The following is a 20,079-nucleotide window of genomic DNA, read 5'->3' as shown; positions in this document are numbered from 1 at the left end:
TATCTAAAAATTAAATTAAATCTAAAAGTGTCTATTTATTTAACAACTTGGAGCATTACCGAGGTCTTGTTTGGCTGGAAGCTAATTAAGGGACCTTCGAAGCATACTTTAAAAGAAATGCAGTATCATTATATGGAAATGCATCATTCCAAACACGTCCTAAATATTGTTGTTATTTGCCACATTTGTCTTAGACATATTTGATTATATTGAAAGAAGAGTATTCGGTGTAAAATTGTAGAAATGCTTTCTTAATAATTAGAAAAAGTCAAGTTAAGGTGTTGTTGTCCGTCACAAGTAAGTTGAGGTAGGTATGTAGACTGGTTTTGGCAAACCTAAGTAACCGTAGGCCGTATGCAGTGGTGGATCCATCAGGGAGCTGGGGTGTTTAAGCCCCTCTACCTGTTGATGCTTTATGAGAGGAAGAATATACACTAGGGAGAAAAAGAGGACGAAGATGAATAAGGAGGTGGAGGGGCAGGGGCTTTGGTAGGAAGGAGGTAAGGCCCCTAGTAATCCATCGTCCGCCCGTCACTGCTTGCAGTGGCGGAGCTTGAATTCAAATTAGGATGACGAAGGTAAATAGATTCTAACAAAATTATAGGTAGTTGAATTAATAAAATATGAGAGTTTAGATTTAAAATGCACTATAAATATATAAAATTTGTTGAATCGAGAGAAAAATATATTATAAAATATATAAAATTTGTTAGACAAAGGAACCACAGTCTCACTTGCCACAACTATCCTCCACCCCTGACTGCTTGTATGCATACTAAACTGGCCCTAACTTAGCAACGTATACGCGTTTGTTTGTAGTGCGTATCCTCGTTCCCGGCTTTCAAGTGCAGTTAGACGAGGTACCGGGGATTTTATTTGGAGGACATCATGATGCAGAAACGGAAACTTTGCCTGTATTTCTCTCCGGATTTATTTCTCGCAGCTGCCATTTCCGGGACGGCTCTGCGTGGAAGGGTGAAAAGCGACTTTCGGTGAGGCGCGTAGAGCGGTCGCTGCACTAGTGGAGGCCGGCTGGAGACAGGGGAGGGCCGCCCCGGAAGCAGCGGCACGTGACGAGCATAGAAAACTACCTGCATCCTCTACAATTCCCTTGGTTGCCTTTGCCCCCGTCGACGTCCAACCGTGTCTTGATCTGCTCAGAGAGAGAGAGAGAGAGAGGGAGAAGAGAGGGAGAGAGAGGGAGCTATGCAATGCGCACTGACGAAATCGTCGTCGAAAAATTCAGGTATCAGATACTACTAACTGCATGGCAGGTTAGCAGCAAGCAAGAAGGAGTATCCAACAGCAGAGCTCGATCTGATTATCTTATCGGAATCGGATCGTGCCGTTAAGCCGGCCTGCTGCAGCGGCAAACGCAGGTTGTGCCCAGAGCTCTTTTTCAGGATTCAGGTTCAAACGATTTCCTTGACGATCGAGGAGCATTCAACTTCCCCTGACTTCCACAATGAATGAGCTTCGCTTCTCTTTAGTAGTAAAGGGAGCAAAAAAATTGAACACGAGGAGTGAATGCTCTTCTCTTTTGCCGTTCTACATTGTCCCAGAGCGAACTTAGACCTGTGTACGAGCAGACAGCTGCTGACCTGGTACTAGCAGGAGTACTACTACTCCAAAACGTTTGTCAAGGAAATTTACTCCAGTACGAGCAGGAGTACTAGCATCAAAACGTAATTGAGCAGTGAAATTTAGGGCGTGTTTGGATTTTTTTTTTTTTTTGGCTCTTGTCTTGCTTGGCCGAATAAGAAATCAAAAATTTGATTATCTTACTTGCTATCTCATGCCTGTAATTTCCAAGATTTGCTTCACCAGTCCGAGAGAGCTGAAACGGCTCACTAACGCTGGCAAAGCTAGCCATGTTGAGCGAGATGAGCCAAGCTAGATTGACAAGGCAACCAAATATGTCCTCAGATGGTTTCTAGTACAACTGTTACTAGCACTACTCAAAACCTAATACTTGGTAGGAGTGTCAGCAGTTTCCTCGTAGAATTTCGTAACATTTACAGCCATTCCGTTCAGAAGATTTTGCGAAGAGGGGCATGCGTACGTTTCACATTGGCGTGTTTTGACTGGAGTATGTGAAGTAGGCTAGACTAGACAGTAGAGACGGACACTGAAGTCTGCGATCGTAGGGTGAACAGATTCGGCAGAGCGTAGGCGAAGCCGCGAAGGCAGGTCAAAGCAGAGGCGGCAATCCATTTGATGGCTTTTCTTTTTTGTACTCTGTTTTTTGAATGGATCGATGCAATGCAAGTGAGTGCAAGCTACAATGGCTGTGTCCTGTTTAGCGGAGCTCCAAAAGAATGCAGCATATTAAAATAGCAATTTTTAATTTTTAACTCTTCGAGTGAAATATGTTGGACTGATTATTTAAAATGAACTAGATGTTATAAGTAAAAAAATAGTTTCTTCTAATTCACTTCTCATGTAAAATCATCTTTTTGGTAAAATTTATCTTAAAGAATAACTAAATAATCACTTTGAGTAAAAAATTATTTCTCCTATAAAATCACTTATTCTATAGAATTTGGATCCTGGGTCAAGTCGTGTGCTTCCTTGTAGCCTACTCAAATTCTCGGAAATACCAACCATCATTTCGGAGTTTGATCTTAATTCGACGGCTTCACTTTGACATCATGAACAATGAGATCCCAACCATTGTAATACTGCGCTGCAGAAGTTAAAAAGAGGTGTCCAAAAATAAGAAAGCAAAAATATTGGAATATCCCCTCCAGTTCAGCATAGTTGTCATCTTAGGAGATTGATCTGGATTGCAGATAAGTGTTACTTTGGGTTTTTGGTGTCAATATCTTTCACCACATGCCTCAATCAATTGCTTATTAGTAGTGATGCTAGTAATTGAGCGCGCCTCTATCAATGTTAGGTCTTTCTCCAATGCTGCAATTCATGGTACAACTTTTTCAGTAGCATCATCATATTTAGGGAAAAAATAGTTTTTTTTTTTTACATTTGCAGCTTTAACATCAAAGAAGTAATAATTCAAGATACCATTCATCAAATTTATTTCGAAATACAAGTAAAAAGGCACCATATTTTTATCGATTGCATCACAAGTTCACAACTGCATAGTTCAGATGTTGCCATATCTACAGGAAATGCACTCTAAAGAAAAAAAAATAGAACTACAGGAAGGCAAGCAAATAATGTTTCTTAAATTATTACACACTTCGGATAACTGTGGAAAACAAAAACATCACACAATTTAGCCTGATGTTCTTGTAACAGGAGATGGCCTGTATAATTCAGCGGTGGATCACCGCAAATTCTCAATCCTTAGCCAATAATACTGCAAATATGTCGCTCCCGCGTTTTCCTAACATCCTCATTATTTTTTAAAAATCTAGTGTTACACGAGTTTTTACAAGACTAATTAAGAGCATCCTACATTATCTGTATCCGATTCACAGCACTTCTGCTTCTGAAATATGAAGGACTCCCCTGAATTACCTGCAATCCACACTCACAGTATGAATTTAATGCATTGCCTTTGCTTGCACGGCAGCCATGCATCACAAATGCTGCAGCGTCACTATATGCCACAGCTCATGTCGTACGACCTGTCCACCAAGGGCGACGGCGTGTTTAGCCGGTACGATGCCGACCTCATGTCCGCTGCCGTGTCCGATGTTGAGAAAACAAGTAAAAAGGTATTTTATTTTGTATCTAATCAGATATTGATAATATTTGATGTATCTTAAATTTAATTAGTATGTGTTTGTGGTTGTTTGTTTTTATTCTTATCTAACTCGAGTTGATGGTGTCTGGAATTGACGGATTCTTCTATATACGTAGAAAAATTACATATACTGGAAGTTTCAGTGTGAACATCGGATATTCCGTTATTCAAAGGAAGTCCTGATATGGGCAATATGTAATTGCCGGATTATTTCTCACAGAAAGAAATTTTCGAGTGAAATTAGAGATCAATGCACCGGAAGGTCCGGTGAGTGTGGTAGCTACATCGGAGGATATCACCGGACCATTTCAGTGCTGAAGTAGAAATGAAAGAAAACACTAGATGATTCGGTGATGTACTTTGAAAGTGCTGGAGTATTTTCTGCGGAGAAGAGAATTTTTACGCCAAGTTTGATTATGTATGCCAGATAGTCCGGTGTTGTAATTGTGAACACTGGAGAATGCACCGGACCTTTGTTGCAGAGAGGTTGCAAGAGGGTGGTTTGGTGGATTAGCACACACCAGATTATTCGGTGATGGATATGAGATCATCGGAAGCTTTCACCGGATATTTTCTTGGAGAGAGCAAAAATTTTCTGGAATAAATAATGTTACACTCATCGGATGGTCTGGTGTTCAGGAGCAGAACACATCAGAACATCCAGTGTTCACGTTTTCTACATGATATGCTCTAAATTGAAGTTTTTGATTTTGTGCTAACCTGTAGATGTTTTGAAATGTGCAGAAATGCGTTTGCTTATTTTAAGGTGTCTAGGTGACGAATGCAACTTGACGATCGATGATGGGTGATTGGGGCTTAGCAGGTGCTTGGTGCCGGACAATCAAGGAGGGCCGGGGCGGAGTTAAAGGTGATCTTAGTTGCACGCATGAAGTTAAGCAAAGTATGAAACGAATGATGAAGATGGCTGTCGGAGGATGAACTCCTGTCGCAGGGATCCCGAGAGACCCCTTTTTAAAGATTCGGCCGAGGGATGATCCTGAACGAGTTCGTCGGGGAAATAAATGGAAACGGAAATAAATGCGACGGTCGGTGGTGGGGGATGATCAACCTAGTGCAAGAAGAAATAAATACACCGGGGTTTAGACAGGTTCGGGCCGCACGGGGGCGTAATACCCTACTCCTGTGTGGATGCAATATCCTTCCTGTGTGTCAGGTTACAAGGGTGTATGGCTAACAGAGAGCTTGAGGCTCCCTTGTTCTGGCTCTACTCGAGCTTGCTTGTGGTGTTCTTCGAGGTTTCTTATGAGGATTCTGAGTCTTTCGGGCGCGTCTTCGAGAGTGTCGGGTTTCGTGATCTTGGATCAATACTAGGTCTTCCCGTGCCCGCTTCCTGTGTTATCCATCCCTTCCTTTTATACACACGCCGACCTCGACTTACCCCAAATGGGAAAGAGGGGGCGCGAGTTCCAAGACGCCACGGAGAAAGACGTCATCATTCCCTCCGGGCGAAGTGACAGGGGCGGTGGAAAAAATACGGCGCACATCCGACCACCCGCCACTGTGGACGTCCTGGCGCCGTTGAGAGGGCCCACCGGGCGGCCACAGAGGCACCCGGTGCGCCCACCCTATCTTGTTCTTCTGTCAGGGCAGGGCGGCAGGCGGAACGCTTTGGTCCTGGCAACGTTATCCCGAAATACCCCGGATGATACGGGACGGGACCCGTGCAATTAATGGACCCACGCCCCTCTGTCAAAGCATGACAGGGACTGACACTGCGGCGTGGGCAGTTGGGAATGTCAGGATGTCAGGATGTCAGGCCGCGCATGCCCATTAAATGCGGCTTCGGACTTTTAACTGGTTGACACCTCGCCGATGGATCCTTCCGGGTTGTCGGGACGTCGGGTGATCTTGCGCGAACCTTCGGGGAACCGAGTGCTCGGGGGCTGCCACGTGCAGCCCCGAGCACTCTCTCCCGAGCACTTCTGTAGGATCTTCGGGGAACCGAGTCCTCGGGGGCCGCCACGTGCAGCCCCGAGCACTCTCTCCCGAGAACTTGAGTAGATCCTTCGGATAACCGAGTGCTCGGGGGCTGCCACGTGCAGCCCCGAGCACTCTCTCCCGAGCACTTGAGTAGATCCTTCGGGGAACCGAGTGTTCGGGGGCCGCCACGTGCAGCCCCGAGCACTCTCTCCCGAGCACTTTAGTAGATCCGTCGGGGAACCGAGTGCTCGGGGGCCGCCACGTGCCGCCCCGAGCACTCTCTCCCGAGCACTTGGCTGTTCGGCCCATCGGGGGACTATGGTACTCGGGGCCGAGCGGGCATCTCCCCGAGCACTTTCTTCCCGGTACTTGGACTCTGTGGGTCATCGGGGAACTGGGGTGCTCGGGGACCAGAGGCTGTGACCCCGAGCACCTTCTCCCGAAACTTAGATTTTCCTCATCCTGCAGGGGGGACCTCGCGGGATGGTGACACGTGGCGGACGGCCGGTCTGGTCTCGGGACTCAGGGACCCCCGGTTCCTGATACACCGACAATGGCATATCGATAAAGTCAAGTGAAAGGGGATGCCATTGCAAGTGAAAAGATGGTCTGATGGATCAGGAGCGTGAGAGACTTGCTGGCAGTCAAAAATCACAAGATGGAGGATACTCGTCATCATCGGGGCGCTTGAGAAGCGTGCTAGGATTTTATGATTTGGTCTCAAAATCGTGAGAGGATTGGAATAGTACGTAGCACTATTATGAAGCTTGCGTCAAGGCAAAGCTAAGTCGTAAAAGACATCGTGGCCGGTCGATGAATAGAGAAAAAATTTGACTAAAATATCCTTGACGGTAGGTAGAATTGTATTACAAGATAGGGATATTTTAGAAACAAGCTAGAAAACTTGGAGTCAAGTTTACTAGACCTATAAATAGAGAGGTAAGGCAGGAGAGGATGTATAAGTCATTTGAGCTTATTGTACCACCCATATAAGAGCATTGTGCTAGGGTTTTAATAGAGATGATGATTAGTGCTTAGTATATGTAATAGTTGAGAGTTTTAAGAGAAATTTTTTTATAATATGTCTAAAATATAGTTGACATCTCTGAGTAATGAAGTTTATTTTATTTTATACGTTTAAATTTTCCTCCTTCTAGTTTCACTCTCTTATTTCTCTTGCCTTGTGTGCAAGTTTTTTCTTTCCGATTTTTATTTTTGTTTTGATTTTTGATTAAAATTTTAGCATTTTGTAAGGTCATTCTTCTTGTTGTTAGAGACATACAATTCGTATATACACGCTTATGTGACGTAGTTTTGAATTCACTTGTCTTTATACAATCGACTTAAAGAGTTTCGTTTTTTGTTGTTCATTTTTTCTTGTTACTTTGCTAGTTATGATTTTTTGAGTGCTAAGACATATTGATTGATTTTAAATAGAACTTATGTTTTATATATCATCCGTATAGTCGTGTTATCTTGATTTTTTTATGTCAAATTTTTCTTGATTTTTGCTTCAACTTAAATTTTAAGGTACGTTAGAATCTAAATAGAAAAATATTATCAATTTAAATAAAAATATTAAAGAGTTTATTAGTGGTCCTTGAGGATCTTCCTGTCCAGCAACGCCGGCTTCATCGGCGCCGGGATGGACTGCTCGCTCTTTATGATCAGCATCAGCACGATCTCCCGACATCGCCGGCCGCTGGTTCGGGTACGGCTGCACGCACAACAGAATTATCTGGCACAACTGCTGGACCTCCTTCTCGTCGAACCCGTTGGCCTGCACCTTCGGGTCAACGAGCTCGAGGATCTTGGACTGTTCGTAGAGCCTCCACGCCCACCGACTACCGCGCGCGCATCTCCCTGCTTCTTCGCCTAGGCCTACTCCTGTCTGTGGATGGCGAGCGAGCAAGCGACGGGGGCAGAGGGGAGGCTTCCAATGCCGAGTAATCGGTTTCTCCGAGGGAGGGAGCCCGCGTGGCGTGTGAGTGTCCGGTCCGATCCGTCGTCGGGTTGGAGCGGGCCGGCGCTGGCACTGCCGGCCGCGCGAGCTAGCTACTGGCCTTCTGCTAGCTTGCGAGCAAGGAGCAAACTTGCGAATAGATTAGTCGGGCGGGCAATTTTCCTGGGCGACAGCGACGTGGCGAAGCTCATTTTTAACTGTAGATTTTGTCGCGGAACACGTCCCCGGATTGACTCCGACTGGTCGGCGCCCAGCGGCTACTGCATGACGCGGGAGGAGTGCGTGCACGGGATGTGGCAGACGGACGGATAGGGGCCGGCACGGTGACGACTGAGCGACGCGGCGTTTGCGACGGCGGGCAAGGTTTGTGCGGCGGTGTCAAAACGCAGACTGGGTAATGGGCCGTCGTTCTCGCCGAGGTCGTCCAAATGGGCTTTTGCGATGCTGCGATGGTGGCCCAGTTCCATCGGACCATGCAAGGGGCATCTCGCCGTGGTCCGGGACCTTCTTCCGGCCCTCTTCCTCATCGCCTCTGGTCTTTCGTCACACCATTCCTAACCATTTTTTTATTTTATTCTATTGTTTTTATTTTTCTTTATCTATAACAGTTTTTATTTAAAGGGATTCATAAAAGAAAAAAGAGAATTTCGTTCTGAAAGAAATGAATTTAAAAATCTTTTTGTAAAAAAAATTATAAAGAGAAACTATTAAAATGTTGAAGAAAATGAAAATCGAATATGATGGACATGATATCGGGGGACGCATGTGGGAGCCAGTTGGGCCTCCGCTGCAACTGCGAATAAAGACCATTAGATTCTTAGATTGACGATCCACAACGAATCCCTCTCCAACGCAGCAGCCTGTCAGACAGACTCAAACCCCGACCGGAAAAAGCAAAAAATCGCAAGGGCATTTCAAACACCGAACGAATCCCTCTCCACGGATCAAATCAAACGCTAGGGTTTCCACCTTTCCCCATGGCCGCCGCCGCCTCCGCCGAGGCCACCGCCATCGCGCGGCGCCTGGCCTCCTGCAACGCCGGCGCCCGGGAGCGCGCGGTCCGGTACCTCCTCTCCGACTTCCTGCCCGCCTACGCGCCGCGCCTCTCCGCCTCCGACCTCCTCAAGCTCTGGAAGGGTATCTTCTTCTGCTTCTGGCACGCCGACAAGCCGCCCTACCAGTCTTCCGTCGCCACGCGCCTCGCCTCCGCCGTCTCGGCCGCGCCCTCACCCGACGCTGGCGCCGCCTTCCTCGCCGCATACCTCTCCACCCTCCGCCGGGAGTGGGCCCACATCGACGTCCACCGCCTCGACAAGTTCTACCTCCTCAACCGCCGGTTCCTCCACCACACCTTCCTCCTCCTCAGCGCCAACTCTTTCGCCCCCGACATCACCTCCCAGATCATATCCATCCTATCAGATAATGCGCTGCTCCCGGAAGCCGACAACGTCGCCGCCGGCTCCTCCCGAGGCCTAGGGTACCATGTCGCCGAGGCGTTTCTTGACGAGCTCTTGCCTGTGCTCCCGGTGAGCTTGCAGACAATGGGCACACTGTTGGCTCCGTTCTTCACTGTCTTGGAGAAGTCGTCCGATCGGGTGATGGTGAATAAGGTCAAGGCTGGCATATTTGAGAGGTTTCTAGAGAGTGGCAAGCAGTTGCTTGAGATGGTGAAGAAAGGGGATGCGGCGGAGAAGGGGAGTGCTGAGGAGAAGCTCGGGAAAGTTGGGCTGTTGTTTGGATTTGGCAAGAGGTTCCTGGATATTGGGGCGAAGGCAGAGACGGTGCAAGCGAACCGTAAGGTGGTGTTTGGGTTGAGAGATGCATTTGTGAAGGTCGAAAAGGGGTTGCAGCTGTCTGCTCTTGAGATTCCCATGACAGAGTTTGAGGCTACTGAGGTGCAAGTGGTGGCGAATGCGGATTGTGACATGGATTTGGGTGAGGCAAAGGTGGAAAAGAAGAAGAAAAAGGCCAAGAAGGCTGAATTGGTTGAAGGTGAGAAGGAGCGGGGCAAGGCTCTGAAGCGTGAGAAGAAGGTAAAGAAGGACAAGAAGGAGAAGAAGAAAAAGAAGAAAGTGGAGGTTGCTGATGGAGGGGATGTCGTGGAGCAGAGTGTAGATGCTCTTGCAGAGGACCAGCAGGTAGGTGGTGGTACTGATGGCATTACATTTGACGAGAAATTAATGTCCAATCTTCAGAAGCAGTTTGAGAAGGCTGCCGCAGAAGCTGGGATGGTCAGTGGAGGCAACAGCTCAAGTGCTTCACCAGCGACGCCGGTCAATGGGAAATTGGCAAAAAAGAGGAAGCGGTCAAAATCTGCAGATAGGTTGTCCGAAGCTTTAGACGGGGATGATGGCAGCGAAGGTAATGTTCTAACCCATGACGGAGAGAAGAGTGGTAAGAAAGTGAGGTTCTCGATGAAGAACAATATAGTTTGGAAACCTCACAATCCTTTGCCACCGCAGTGTTTGAGGCTGCCACCATCTGCTACTCCAAGAGGAAGTGCACTAAAAAAGGGAGTTCAGCCTGGGCCCATAAAAGAAACCCCCACGCCATTGAAGAAGGCTAAGCCAAAAGCAAAATCTGCGAAGAAGATCTTGAAGAAGAAACCTTCGTCTGCTGTGAAGCACTTGCGGAAGTTGCAAAGCTTCTCAGCATGAACTCGTTAATGTATGACACCATGATGGTCGTACATTTGTGTCTTTTAAGTTCTGTTTTATCATTACATAATTCTTGTTCACTTTGTAGGTTAGTCTTATACTGTGTTGACTTTGCTGCCATTTAATATTTGATGGATTGTTTAATGATGTGTTTTGTGATAAATGCAACCTGATAATCTTGTGATGATCGCTATGATAATAGCAGTAGCTCTTATGATTTCTCAAGTGACACGATGGACCGTTTTCTGCTCTTAACATCCATCTTGCTACCACGTTTGCAGCCTAGCATACTGTAGGGGTCTGTAAATATTAGTTGCTTCCTATAAACTGAATGCACATGGCATAGTGTTAGTGATGAAGTAATGCATATGCTTTTCAGTGATGAGATGTTCCCTTTGATGAACCTATACTTAAGGCCATTGGTGTGTGTCATGAAGAAATCCATATGAATAGCCCTCGATATGTTTCTGTTTCAACTGTTCTGTTTGGTATGGCTGTTGAGATTTTGTGGTTAGTAATTAAATTACCTTCTTAGATATATACGGTCTGGAACATTGCTACTACTACTGATAGGTTTTTTAGATTTGGTGCAATTTAAGGGTAAATTGCATAAAATTTATCCTGCATTTAGAATTCTCCAGTAGATAAAGATACAGGTTGTTTAATAGTTTGTTCAACTGTCCTGGCCTATGTCTCCACAGCTTTGGTAATTGACATATAAAACCTCCTGTACTGTGGAAATTTATAGCAGATAAATTACTTGTGGGTTGTAGTCAGTTTTTTTATTGGATAATACCGTGTATCTTTATGGTGCTTTAATTTACCTTCTGGCCTAACTTTGTTATTTTGTTCAACTCCTATGAGCCCAGGATGTACCTATATAAAGTCTTGCAGTTCGCAAGCTTCTTTTAAAATTTAGTGACTAAACTATCTCGGTTTACTTTTATCTGCTGAGCGATTTGATAATTGTATTGTGCTAAAAACCCTTCGCTGAAATTTTAATAATATTGCGTCAAGTTACTTCGTTCCTGTTTGCTGAACTCTCTATCGGTAATGAATCGAACTGTGTGCAGTGTGCCCGTGTGCCTGTATCTGTATTTTGCACCTGCACTGAAAGAATTTTGTTCAGGAACCGCAACAGGTCCAGTAGCTCCGTTATTGTTCTGCTTCCTCCACTTCCCGAAACATGAGACCCTGCACGACAACTTTGCTAATTTTGTCGGTGCTAAACTGGTAATGCTGCTAGCATTTGAGCTCACTGCAACAGCAGCAACAACAATGCCTTCATCGCCCGCTGGGCTGACGGTAGCCACGCGCGTTTCTCTGTTGTTAATTGTTCACGCCACGGCGTGCCGGCGAGGCGGTTCAAGAACCTAGCCGCGATGCTGCGCTGGGTATGCCTGAAAGACGCGTGCGCCACTGGCTTCCCGGCTGCGGCGGGAACTGGAGGTGGCACAGCCAGCGCCTGGGCACCGCCGGGCTGCAGAAGCTCTGGTGGTCTGGATCACATGATCAGACTACGACAACTCTGCAAGCGCAAGGACAGGCACCCCAATGGCAAATGGCTTCCTCTCCCGAATCTTGACCGTCGTGATAGAGGCGTCATGATTAATTTGGTTGGCTGCTATACTAGGAAAATTCTTCTCTCGTGCCTGTACCCATCCATCATTGAAAACCACAGCACGACAAGTGCGATTCACATCAGCTGTGAATTATGATTGTGATGCATGTATTATGACTTGAACTATTGACTCCACCATTCCTCCAAACTTGAGTAATGAATTGCATAAAACAATCTGAAATCGAAAAACATTAACAAAAAATTGCCCCGATCAAAGATAGCTTCCTGCCTTCCTCTATCTTAAGCCGTACTATATCTAAGAGGGAAGCCCCGGCTTACCTCCTGCTTTTCATTCCACCCCATCCCAGCTCGCCAGCTCGTCTCGTCACGAACGCCGCCTATATTTCATTCCCACGCCTTGCAATGCAAATCTTTTTCCACGAACAGATCAATGGAGTGCCGTCCCTGACCGAGACAGGATGACCCCGTCGTTGGCACCCTCCCCGCCGGCGCCGTTGTCTGCGCACCACGACATGCGCTCGCCGAGGGTGGCGCCACCCCCATTGCCTCCGCCGCTGGCCGTGGATGTGGCCGTCATCGTGGGCGTCCTCACGGCCGTGCTCCTGGGCCTCTTCCTCTTCCTCATCTACGCCAAGCACTGCAAGCACCGCGCTGGCCCCGGCGGCGGGCTCGGCGTGCCCGGGCTTGGACTCGGGTTCGCGTCCTCCTCGTGCGAGCGGTGCCGCTCCGGGCTGAGCAGCTCCGTGCTGGGCGCGCTCCCGGCCGTCCGGTTCGGCGACATGGGCGCCGCGGCGGCGGGCCGCGCGACCGAGTGCGCAGTGTGCCTGGTCGCGTTCGACGCGGCCGAGCTTCTCTGTGTCCTGCCCTGGTGCCGGCACGCGTTCCACGCGGAGTGCGTCGACACGTGGCTGCAGGAGCATTCAACGTGCCCGGTCTGCCGCCGGCGCGTGGGCAAGGAGGGCGTCTCCGTCGCGCTCCCCGAGCTGGAGCTGACAACACGTCTGGACGCCGGCGAGGGCTCCGGTGACCCGGCTCCAGTCACAGGGAGGGTGCCCGGCCGGCACTCGGCCGGCGAGGCCGAGGTGCAGGTAGTTGTGCACCGGCCGTGTGACCAGCCGAGAGAGCGGTGGTCGACGGACGGCTTGGTGGATCGGGTCGCGTATCTCAAGGCGGCGGGGCATCGGCGGGACATGCTCTTTCTAGCAGAGAGCGCGCACGGATCGCGTGGCTCCCGCGGCATTATCGCGCGCCTCGCGCCACACTGTCTAGCTAGCTCGACGCTGCATTTATCTGCTCCTCCTTGATCTTGCATTACTGCTTGTGTACAGAGAACGTTCTTGGGCAAGCTCTTTGATAGCTAGGCTGATGCTCGTTCATCGATCGCGTGCATGTTTATACTAGACTAGTCGGTGACAACGTCGGTAGGATACGAAACAGCCATAGGGTAAATAATGGAAAATGCGTGTAATCTTGATGTGCCAATGATATCATGTAGACCACTGATGGTTGAGGTCTCGATACAGAAATTGCAAGTTTTTTTTTTTTGTGTGTGTGTGTGGTCAAGAACGCTTTGGTCCTGCGATATAGCGATGGCAAATGAGGAATGATCCATCGCTCGAACCAGCTGAATTGCGTGCCTGTAGATTGTGTGATGATTCTTGTTTCTTCAAACTTTTATCAGTCATCAACATAGCTAGCTACTCCCCTCTCTGATCGACAAGCATCCTAAAATTAGAAAAATGAAAGACAATTATAACTGCAAATGTAACTATGCTAAGGGTCTGTTGGTATAACTTTAACTCTAATTTTTTTTGAAAGTTAGTCATCTCTACCTCTATTTTTTTTTTGAGTTGGAGCTAGGAACATATTGATGGTTTTTTAGCCACATTATTTTTATTGTAGACTAAAAACAAATATTTAAACTATATTATTTCATCCTACAAACTCAAAATCATACGTGGATCTCGGAGTTAGAGTACTAATTAAATAGGTCTTAAGACCTTGTTTGATGGCTCCTAGTTTGATCTTAGATATGATGTTTGTAGGTGAATATAAAGTGATTTAAGTATACATTTTTAATATAGAATGTAAAAAAGATGACTTACCAAAACACCTCAATATATACTTAATTTCAGCTCAGGAATTTCAAGAGCTACGGATATCTTGCTCTAAGAATTCTAAAAACTCTACTAAACAAATCCTAATTCTTCTGCTCCAAACATTTTGACGACAAAAATCATTCTTCAAACATGTGAATTATGATGATAAGATATATACATTATACGGTTGATGATTAATTTTGTATTTGAGGTGTTCCTGAACGACCGTTACAGATAAGGCCCTCAGTGTCGTACGAGCCCCACCAAGCCTCCCAACGGCCGCCGATCACACAAACACACCGCAGAGCGGCACCGGGCGACCACCCCCCGCCATGGCCACCACCTCCCTCGCCTGCTCCTCCCAGCACCACCACCCCCTCCTATTCCGCTCCCGTCCGAACCCTAACCCCACCTTTAGAACCCCGAATCGAGGCCGCCTCCCGCCCCTCCGGTGCTCGTCCGCCTCATCCTCTTCTCAGTCGGCCAGCGGCGGCGAGGAGGACGAATCAGCGCGGCGGCGGCTATCGAAGCAGTCCTCGTGGGAGGCGACGGACGCGGAGGGGGACGACTACCTCTACCGCCTCGGGAAGGAGGCTGACAACATGAATATCGCCGTCGGCGCCCGTGCAGGCATCGTCGACGACCTCTTCGTCGGGAATTTCCTCGGCAAAGACTGTACGCACTCCGCAGCCCGATAGGCTCACTCCACTCCAACAAAACGTTGTGATTTATAAATCCTGATAGCTAAATGTGATAAGAACAATGCTTGGAATTGGCTTGCTTGATAGTAATAAAAAAAGAGGAACTTTCTGCAATGTGGTTGTAGCGGATATCGTATTCGATTACCGGCAGAAGGCAACAAGAACATTTCAGTACCTGCAAGGGGATTACTACATCGCGCCCCTCTTCCTTGTGAGTTTATTTTTAGTTCATATAGTTGTTTTATTTTTATCTGTTCCTTCTTATATCAGACTGGCAAATATTTGACACTGCAGATTCATTTTATTGTAGGATAAAGTTGGTAAGCATTCTCATGTGAAAAGGAACTCAGCAAATATTCTTGCCATAAGGTATCACAATAACAGCTAACAAAAAGTTTTTTTTCACTTGCATCGGTAAATTTGCACCTATACATACAGTGGCTATTGGAGTGTTCTTTTAGATATGAAACGTGAAAGTGAAAAACTGCAGAAGGTGTATCTATTGAGTTGTCACACCATTTTACTTTTGCTCTTGTACCTAGATGCAGTAATTACTGTATGTGATTCTACTGAGAAATGTTACATGGGAATGATCTGCATAAACCATCCGAATCATTAGACTGAATATGTTTTAGTCAAATAACATATATGCTGCCATCTGCATATGAAATATGAGTTAGTAGGATGCTGTGTGCATATGTTAATAGATAATATTTTTTCTAAACTCATCCTTTATTACATTCTGGGTGTTGAGAGTCAATTTTTTCGAAGTACAAAAACACCATATGTTAATTCTTCAGGATACAGGGGAAGCTGTGGCGTGCTTGACATATTTCTTGATCTTTTTCTCCAGGTTCACATACTAAGGTCTAAAGGACTGTTTGTTGTTTGCAGCATGCCACATTGTAAAGAACTACATTGCACACCTTCTTGATATCAAGATTCCCCTTATACTTGGTAGAATATCCTACTTTTATTTCCGTATCTGAATGTTGATAAATAAGTACTCTATAACTGTAAACGAGACTGATTGACTGCACTATGCAGGGATCTGGGGCGGAAAAGGCCAAGGAAAAACATTCCAAACTGAACTTATTTTTAGAGCAATGGATGTTGAGCCGGTTATTATGTCTGCTGGAGAACTAGAATCCGAAAGAGCAGGTTAAGAAGCACTTGAACTATATATGCCTAAATATTTTATTATTCTGCTATAATTTGCCAAACTGCTGTTCAGGTGCAACTGACTTTGTTATTTTTTCGTGCTCATATGTATTCCAAACGTTGAAAAACCTATTTCATGTTTTCTTTCCTTCATAAACAAAGAAAAATTTGATGCTGGGAATACTTGACATCAAAGGCCTACAGCCTGTAGCATTACGATCCTCTAGGTAACAAGGTTGTACCTTAGTTGCATGTACTGTTCAGTACATATAAAGGCTCTGTTATATTTGACTCAAGTTCGACTAGTTGAGAAAGATGAACTCCCAAAATAGTTCTTTGACTTTTCTTCTGTTAATCCCCATCTTCATGTGGATAAAGTTCGGTATTGTTCAGAACTACCAATTTTAGGAATATGCTCGAGAAAGGTCTGCTCATATTAGTTATGAAGGAAAAATAGTCGCCATTATGTTTCACAAAAAATCATGGAAATAGCAGCGATTGATTGTTCTTTCACATTCGCTATGGTTGCATGGTCTGAGAATGTAGCTGTTTGTTGGTTGCTCAGGTGTCTGTCTGCCCTGTTTACAGGAGAACCAGGGAGGCTAATACGTGACCGATACAGAACTGCCTCCCAAGTAATTCAAAACCAAGTAAGAAGGAGTTTGCAGCTACTCGGTCTCAGATATGAGCATTTCATATTCAGGTTTCTCATTTCTGAATAGTGAGCGTGAAAGAAAACAGTGTTTCCATTTTGCATACTTACAAGTTCAATCACAGAAGTAATTCATCTGCATACATTGGAGAAACGTTATTTAATCATATGGGATTCTTGAGTATGTTAGACTATCTTATTGACTTCTATGAAATAATTTCAAAATTTTGACATGGTAACAGTGTTCCTGAATTACCCTAAGTTGGTGCACTTTTAGTCTTCCGTATTCAGGATTGTGTTCTGAATACTACAGTGTCCATAGTGATTCTGCTCCTGGAGATGTTACCAGACTAAAGATGCAGTGAATTTCGTTCATTTTTCTTTTCATTACAAGCCACACAATTTTCACAAGGTTTTGGATGATACAGGGGAAACTGAGTTGTTTGATGATCAACGACCTAGATGCTGGTGTTGGAAGATTTGGTGGGTTATTTTCCTAACATATTTATTTGTTTATGGTATTGCGGATTGTGCTGAAGGGAGATTTGTTCAAGAGCTTGACAGTTTGGTTTGTTATTTTATCAGTTCTGAGCCATTTGGCAAGCATTATTTGCAAGGATCAAACCCTAATTTATGTATATTCTATGAATATTTTCTTGTTTAGATCAAGAGTATATACAGTCCTTGAATCTTCTTTGAGTTTGCTGTTCAAGCATATAGTTGTTGGAAACAAAGTTAATTGCTATGTGTCTCTCTTGTTGCCAGGAAACACGCAGATGACGGTCAATAATCAAATAGTTGCTGGAACTTTGATGAATTTGGCAGATAATCCTACCAGGGTGAGCATCGGCCAGAAATGGAGAGAATCTGATATTACGCACAGAGTGCCAATAATAGTAACTGGAAATGATTTTTCAACTCTATATGCCCCTTTGATTCGTGATGGGAGAATGGAAAAATTCTACTGGTATGTTTGTCCTTCTATCTGAAGCAATTCTGTAAAATGATGCACTACCAACTGAAACTTCTGGACTGGAGTATGTCTATTTCTTTCAAGCCTTGCATATTGTTTGGTGTTCACTTGTTTTCTTGACACTGACATTTTGTACAGTACAAAATGTTAAGGTGCTGATTTCATGAGACAACTTTTTTCCTTTTTCTGGTAATTGATCATTTACAATTTTGTTTTGCTTATTTGCAACAAATAATGACAATCATTTGTGGCTTAACAGGCAGCCTGACCGTGAAGATATAGTTAATATTGTTCACGGCATGTATACAAAGGATGGGTTATCTGTTGAGGAAGTATCAAGAATTGTAGACACATTTCCAAACCAAGGTATTTATTTCACCATAATTGGTACTTCCATTTTGTAGTCTGTGAAACTTGTGTGGTTTCTGGATGGTACAGTACAAAAGTTATCTGTGTATTATGCTGTCAGAATACAATTCTTGCTCATTGCAAAGATGCTGCTTAGGATTTGATGCATACAACTCTAGTTTCAGCTTTACATTTGAGTGACATGTTTGCATGAAACTTTGAGTGATTGGTGTCTAACTTCATCAGTAAATGTTTTATTTCTATTTGGTTATCCATGAGCTATAGCAAAATTATCTAAAGATGAGCAATATAAAAAAATTGGTACTGTTGGAAAACTGGACTTCGCAGTTTGCATGTAAATGCATACAATATAGTAGCCCAAGCTAATAAGCAGTCCACTTTTATGTTGAATCATTTATTCAAGAACTAAATGAACTTTCTGCAGCTCTGGACTTTTATGGAGCTTTGAGATCCAGGACATATGATCAGGCTATCTTGAAGGTACTTATTTTTCTAATTTAAAAAGGGGTTCTCTTCAAAGAAAAATTGGTGCAGCCTTTTTTTTCTTTGAAAGAAATCGGCAGGAGCTCTGCTTCAGTTCAGCACCCAAATCAAAAGGCTATTGTCCAGATGCAGATTTTGAAAATTTTGTTGAGACAAAGTCTAAGGTCCTGTTTGTTTCCTGCTTCTGTTTCTACTTCTACTGCTGCCAGAAGCCAGAACAAATAGGGTTCTGGAGAAGTGGTTTCTGGAGAAATCAGAAGACTGCTTCTGATAAAAATAAATTAAAGTTGGGAAGCTTGCTGAGAGACGTTTTTTTAGAAGCTATATGCTGAAAAGCTAAAAATTTGTTGTAGAAGTCAACAATCTATTTTCAAAAGTAGCTTTTCAGACAAGACAAAAGCACAGCTTTTCAGAAAAATCTAAAAACAGAAAACTAAACAAACAAACCCTAAGTAACATATCATTGTTTCACTTGCACTGCAGTGGGTCGATGAAATTGGTGGACATGAACAGCTAAGTGAAAAGCTTCTTAAGCAAAAGAAAGGAGAGAAGCTTCCAACATTTATACCCCCCAAGGTATTCAAATTTCCAAGCACCAAATCTGGCCTGCATATATAGCCTAGTAGAATTTCAGCAAGTTAGTTATGTCTGTCATTGATTCTAGCAGTTCTTCAGTAGTAAAATAGTTGAACTGGTTATTCTTTCATCCACTTTGAGAAACCAGTACTATGACTAACACCCTGATATCACTTTTTTCGATCAGCAAACACTAGAAGCATTGATCGAGTCAGGGCACTCGTTGGTGAGGGAGCAAGAGTTAATAATGAACTCAAAATTGTCAAAAGAATACATGAAGAACTTAGATGATTAGTTCAAAATACAAAAGTGTAACTTCTTTTCAATTTGGAGCAATGCGTACACCATCCATTTTGCTTCAGTTGCATGTGCAAGTATATAACTGTACAAAAAGCACATGAAAGATATATCTGGGGATTTTTTTTTTCTTGTATGTTAATTGCAGATGTAGCTACATAATAAATATATCCGAACGTTAGAAAAAAGGTGTAATTTCTCCTCTTTTCTTGTTTGCTTCCAACCACTGGAGTCCGTGCGATGCTTCGGTTTGAGAAATCTCCCAGATATTGTGGTTCAGATATGTACTACTGAACGGATGCATATCGACGTCTTCTCATCATTGTCAAAAGTCGTCCGGTTTACTTTTTTAAAACTGAACTGATAGACTTGTGAACTGTGGCACAAACTGGTCCATATATGGAGCGAAAGCGTCCAAAGAACACCACAAATGATGAATCCCTCTACCTAAATTATACGGTGAAAGAGCAATACAATGCCATTCCCAGTGGTATATGTAGGATTATATGAATATCTATACGTTTCAACAAATATGAATATCGTGTATCTTAATGTCATCCTCCTCCACGTCTGTAGATTATGTGAATACCTTGTTACGTGTCAACAAATATGAATATCTTGTGTGACATGAGGTGTTTCCTTCCTTCTAGATATCTGGGTAAAGGTGTGGTTAACAAAGAAAAAAAAGAGGAAATTGCCCTTATACTATTATGAAGATTTGCATCATGTGTAACAAGAAATATATGCGATTTTCAAAGATTTTTCTTTGTTAACCACATTTTTTTAAAAGATTTTCTCAAAAAAGGGGAAATTGCCACTGTACCAATCTAATTAGAAAAAAGGTCGCGCTCTCTTTGCTTGTAGAAGAGGGAGACAAACAGGTTAATCCATCATAAATTGCCACTATAACAGA

The 20,079-nt window shown here is 44.5% G+C and overlaps 3 protein-coding genes across 5 annotated transcripts; all 3 read left to right on the top strand.

The window, feature by feature from the left end:
• Positions 1–8,495: 8,495 nt before the first annotated feature.
• LOC133888730 (uncharacterized) lies at positions 8,496–10,457 on the top strand. 2 transcript variants are annotated; one of them, XM_062329073.1, is made up of 2 exons: positions 8,496–9,977; positions 10,079–10,457. In XM_062329073.1, the coding sequence occupies exons 1-2, from the start codon at positions 8,594–8,596 to the stop codon at positions 10,180–10,182; spliced, it is 1,488 nt and encodes a 495-aa protein (XP_062185057.1). In that variant the 5' UTR covers positions 8,496–8,593; the 3' UTR covers positions 10,183–10,457. The 2 variants fall into 2 exon arrangements, with proteins under 2 accessions (XP_062185057.1, XP_062185056.1); XM_062329072.1 differs by having other exon boundaries at positions 8,496–10,457.
• A 1,672-nt stretch (positions 10,458–12,129) lies between these two features.
• LOC133889169 (RING-H2 finger protein ATL43-like) lies at positions 12,130–13,361 on the top strand. Its single transcript, XM_062329643.1, has one exon. It carries the CDS (start codon positions 12,314–12,316, stop codon positions 13,157–13,159), a length of 846 nt encoding a protein of 281 aa, XP_062185627.1. The 5' UTR covers positions 12,130–12,313; the 3' UTR covers positions 13,160–13,361.
• An 844-nt stretch (positions 13,362–14,205) lies between these two features.
• On the top strand, positions 14,206–19,355 carry LOC133888356 (ribulose bisphosphate carboxylase/oxygenase activase, chloroplastic). 2 transcript variants are annotated; one of them, XM_062328563.1, is made up of 12 exons: positions 14,206–14,629; positions 14,781–14,866; positions 14,966–14,975; positions 15,550–15,612; positions 15,703–15,816; positions 16,405–16,466; positions 16,897–16,951; positions 17,234–17,435; positions 17,701–17,807; positions 18,235–18,290; positions 18,777–18,869; positions 19,057–19,355. In XM_062328563.1, exons 1-12 carry the CDS (start codon positions 14,287–14,289, stop codon positions 19,162–19,164), a joined length of 1,299 nt encoding a protein of 432 aa, XP_062184547.1. In that variant the 5' UTR covers positions 14,206–14,286; the 3' UTR covers positions 19,165–19,355. The 2 variants fall into 2 exon arrangements, with proteins under 2 accessions (XP_062184547.1, XP_062184548.1); XM_062328564.1 differs by lacking the exons at positions 14,781–14,866; positions 14,966–14,975.
• The last annotated feature ends 724 nt before the right edge of the window (positions 19,356–20,079 follow it).

This window comes from Phragmites australis, chromosome 13, assembly GCF_958298935.1.
Source record: "Phragmites australis chromosome 13, lpPhrAust1.1, whole genome shotgun sequence".
Classification (NCBI taxonomy): domain Eukaryota; kingdom Viridiplantae; phylum Streptophyta; class Magnoliopsida; order Poales; family Poaceae; genus Phragmites; species Phragmites australis.
This window is presented reverse-complemented; position numbering and strand designations above follow the sequence as displayed.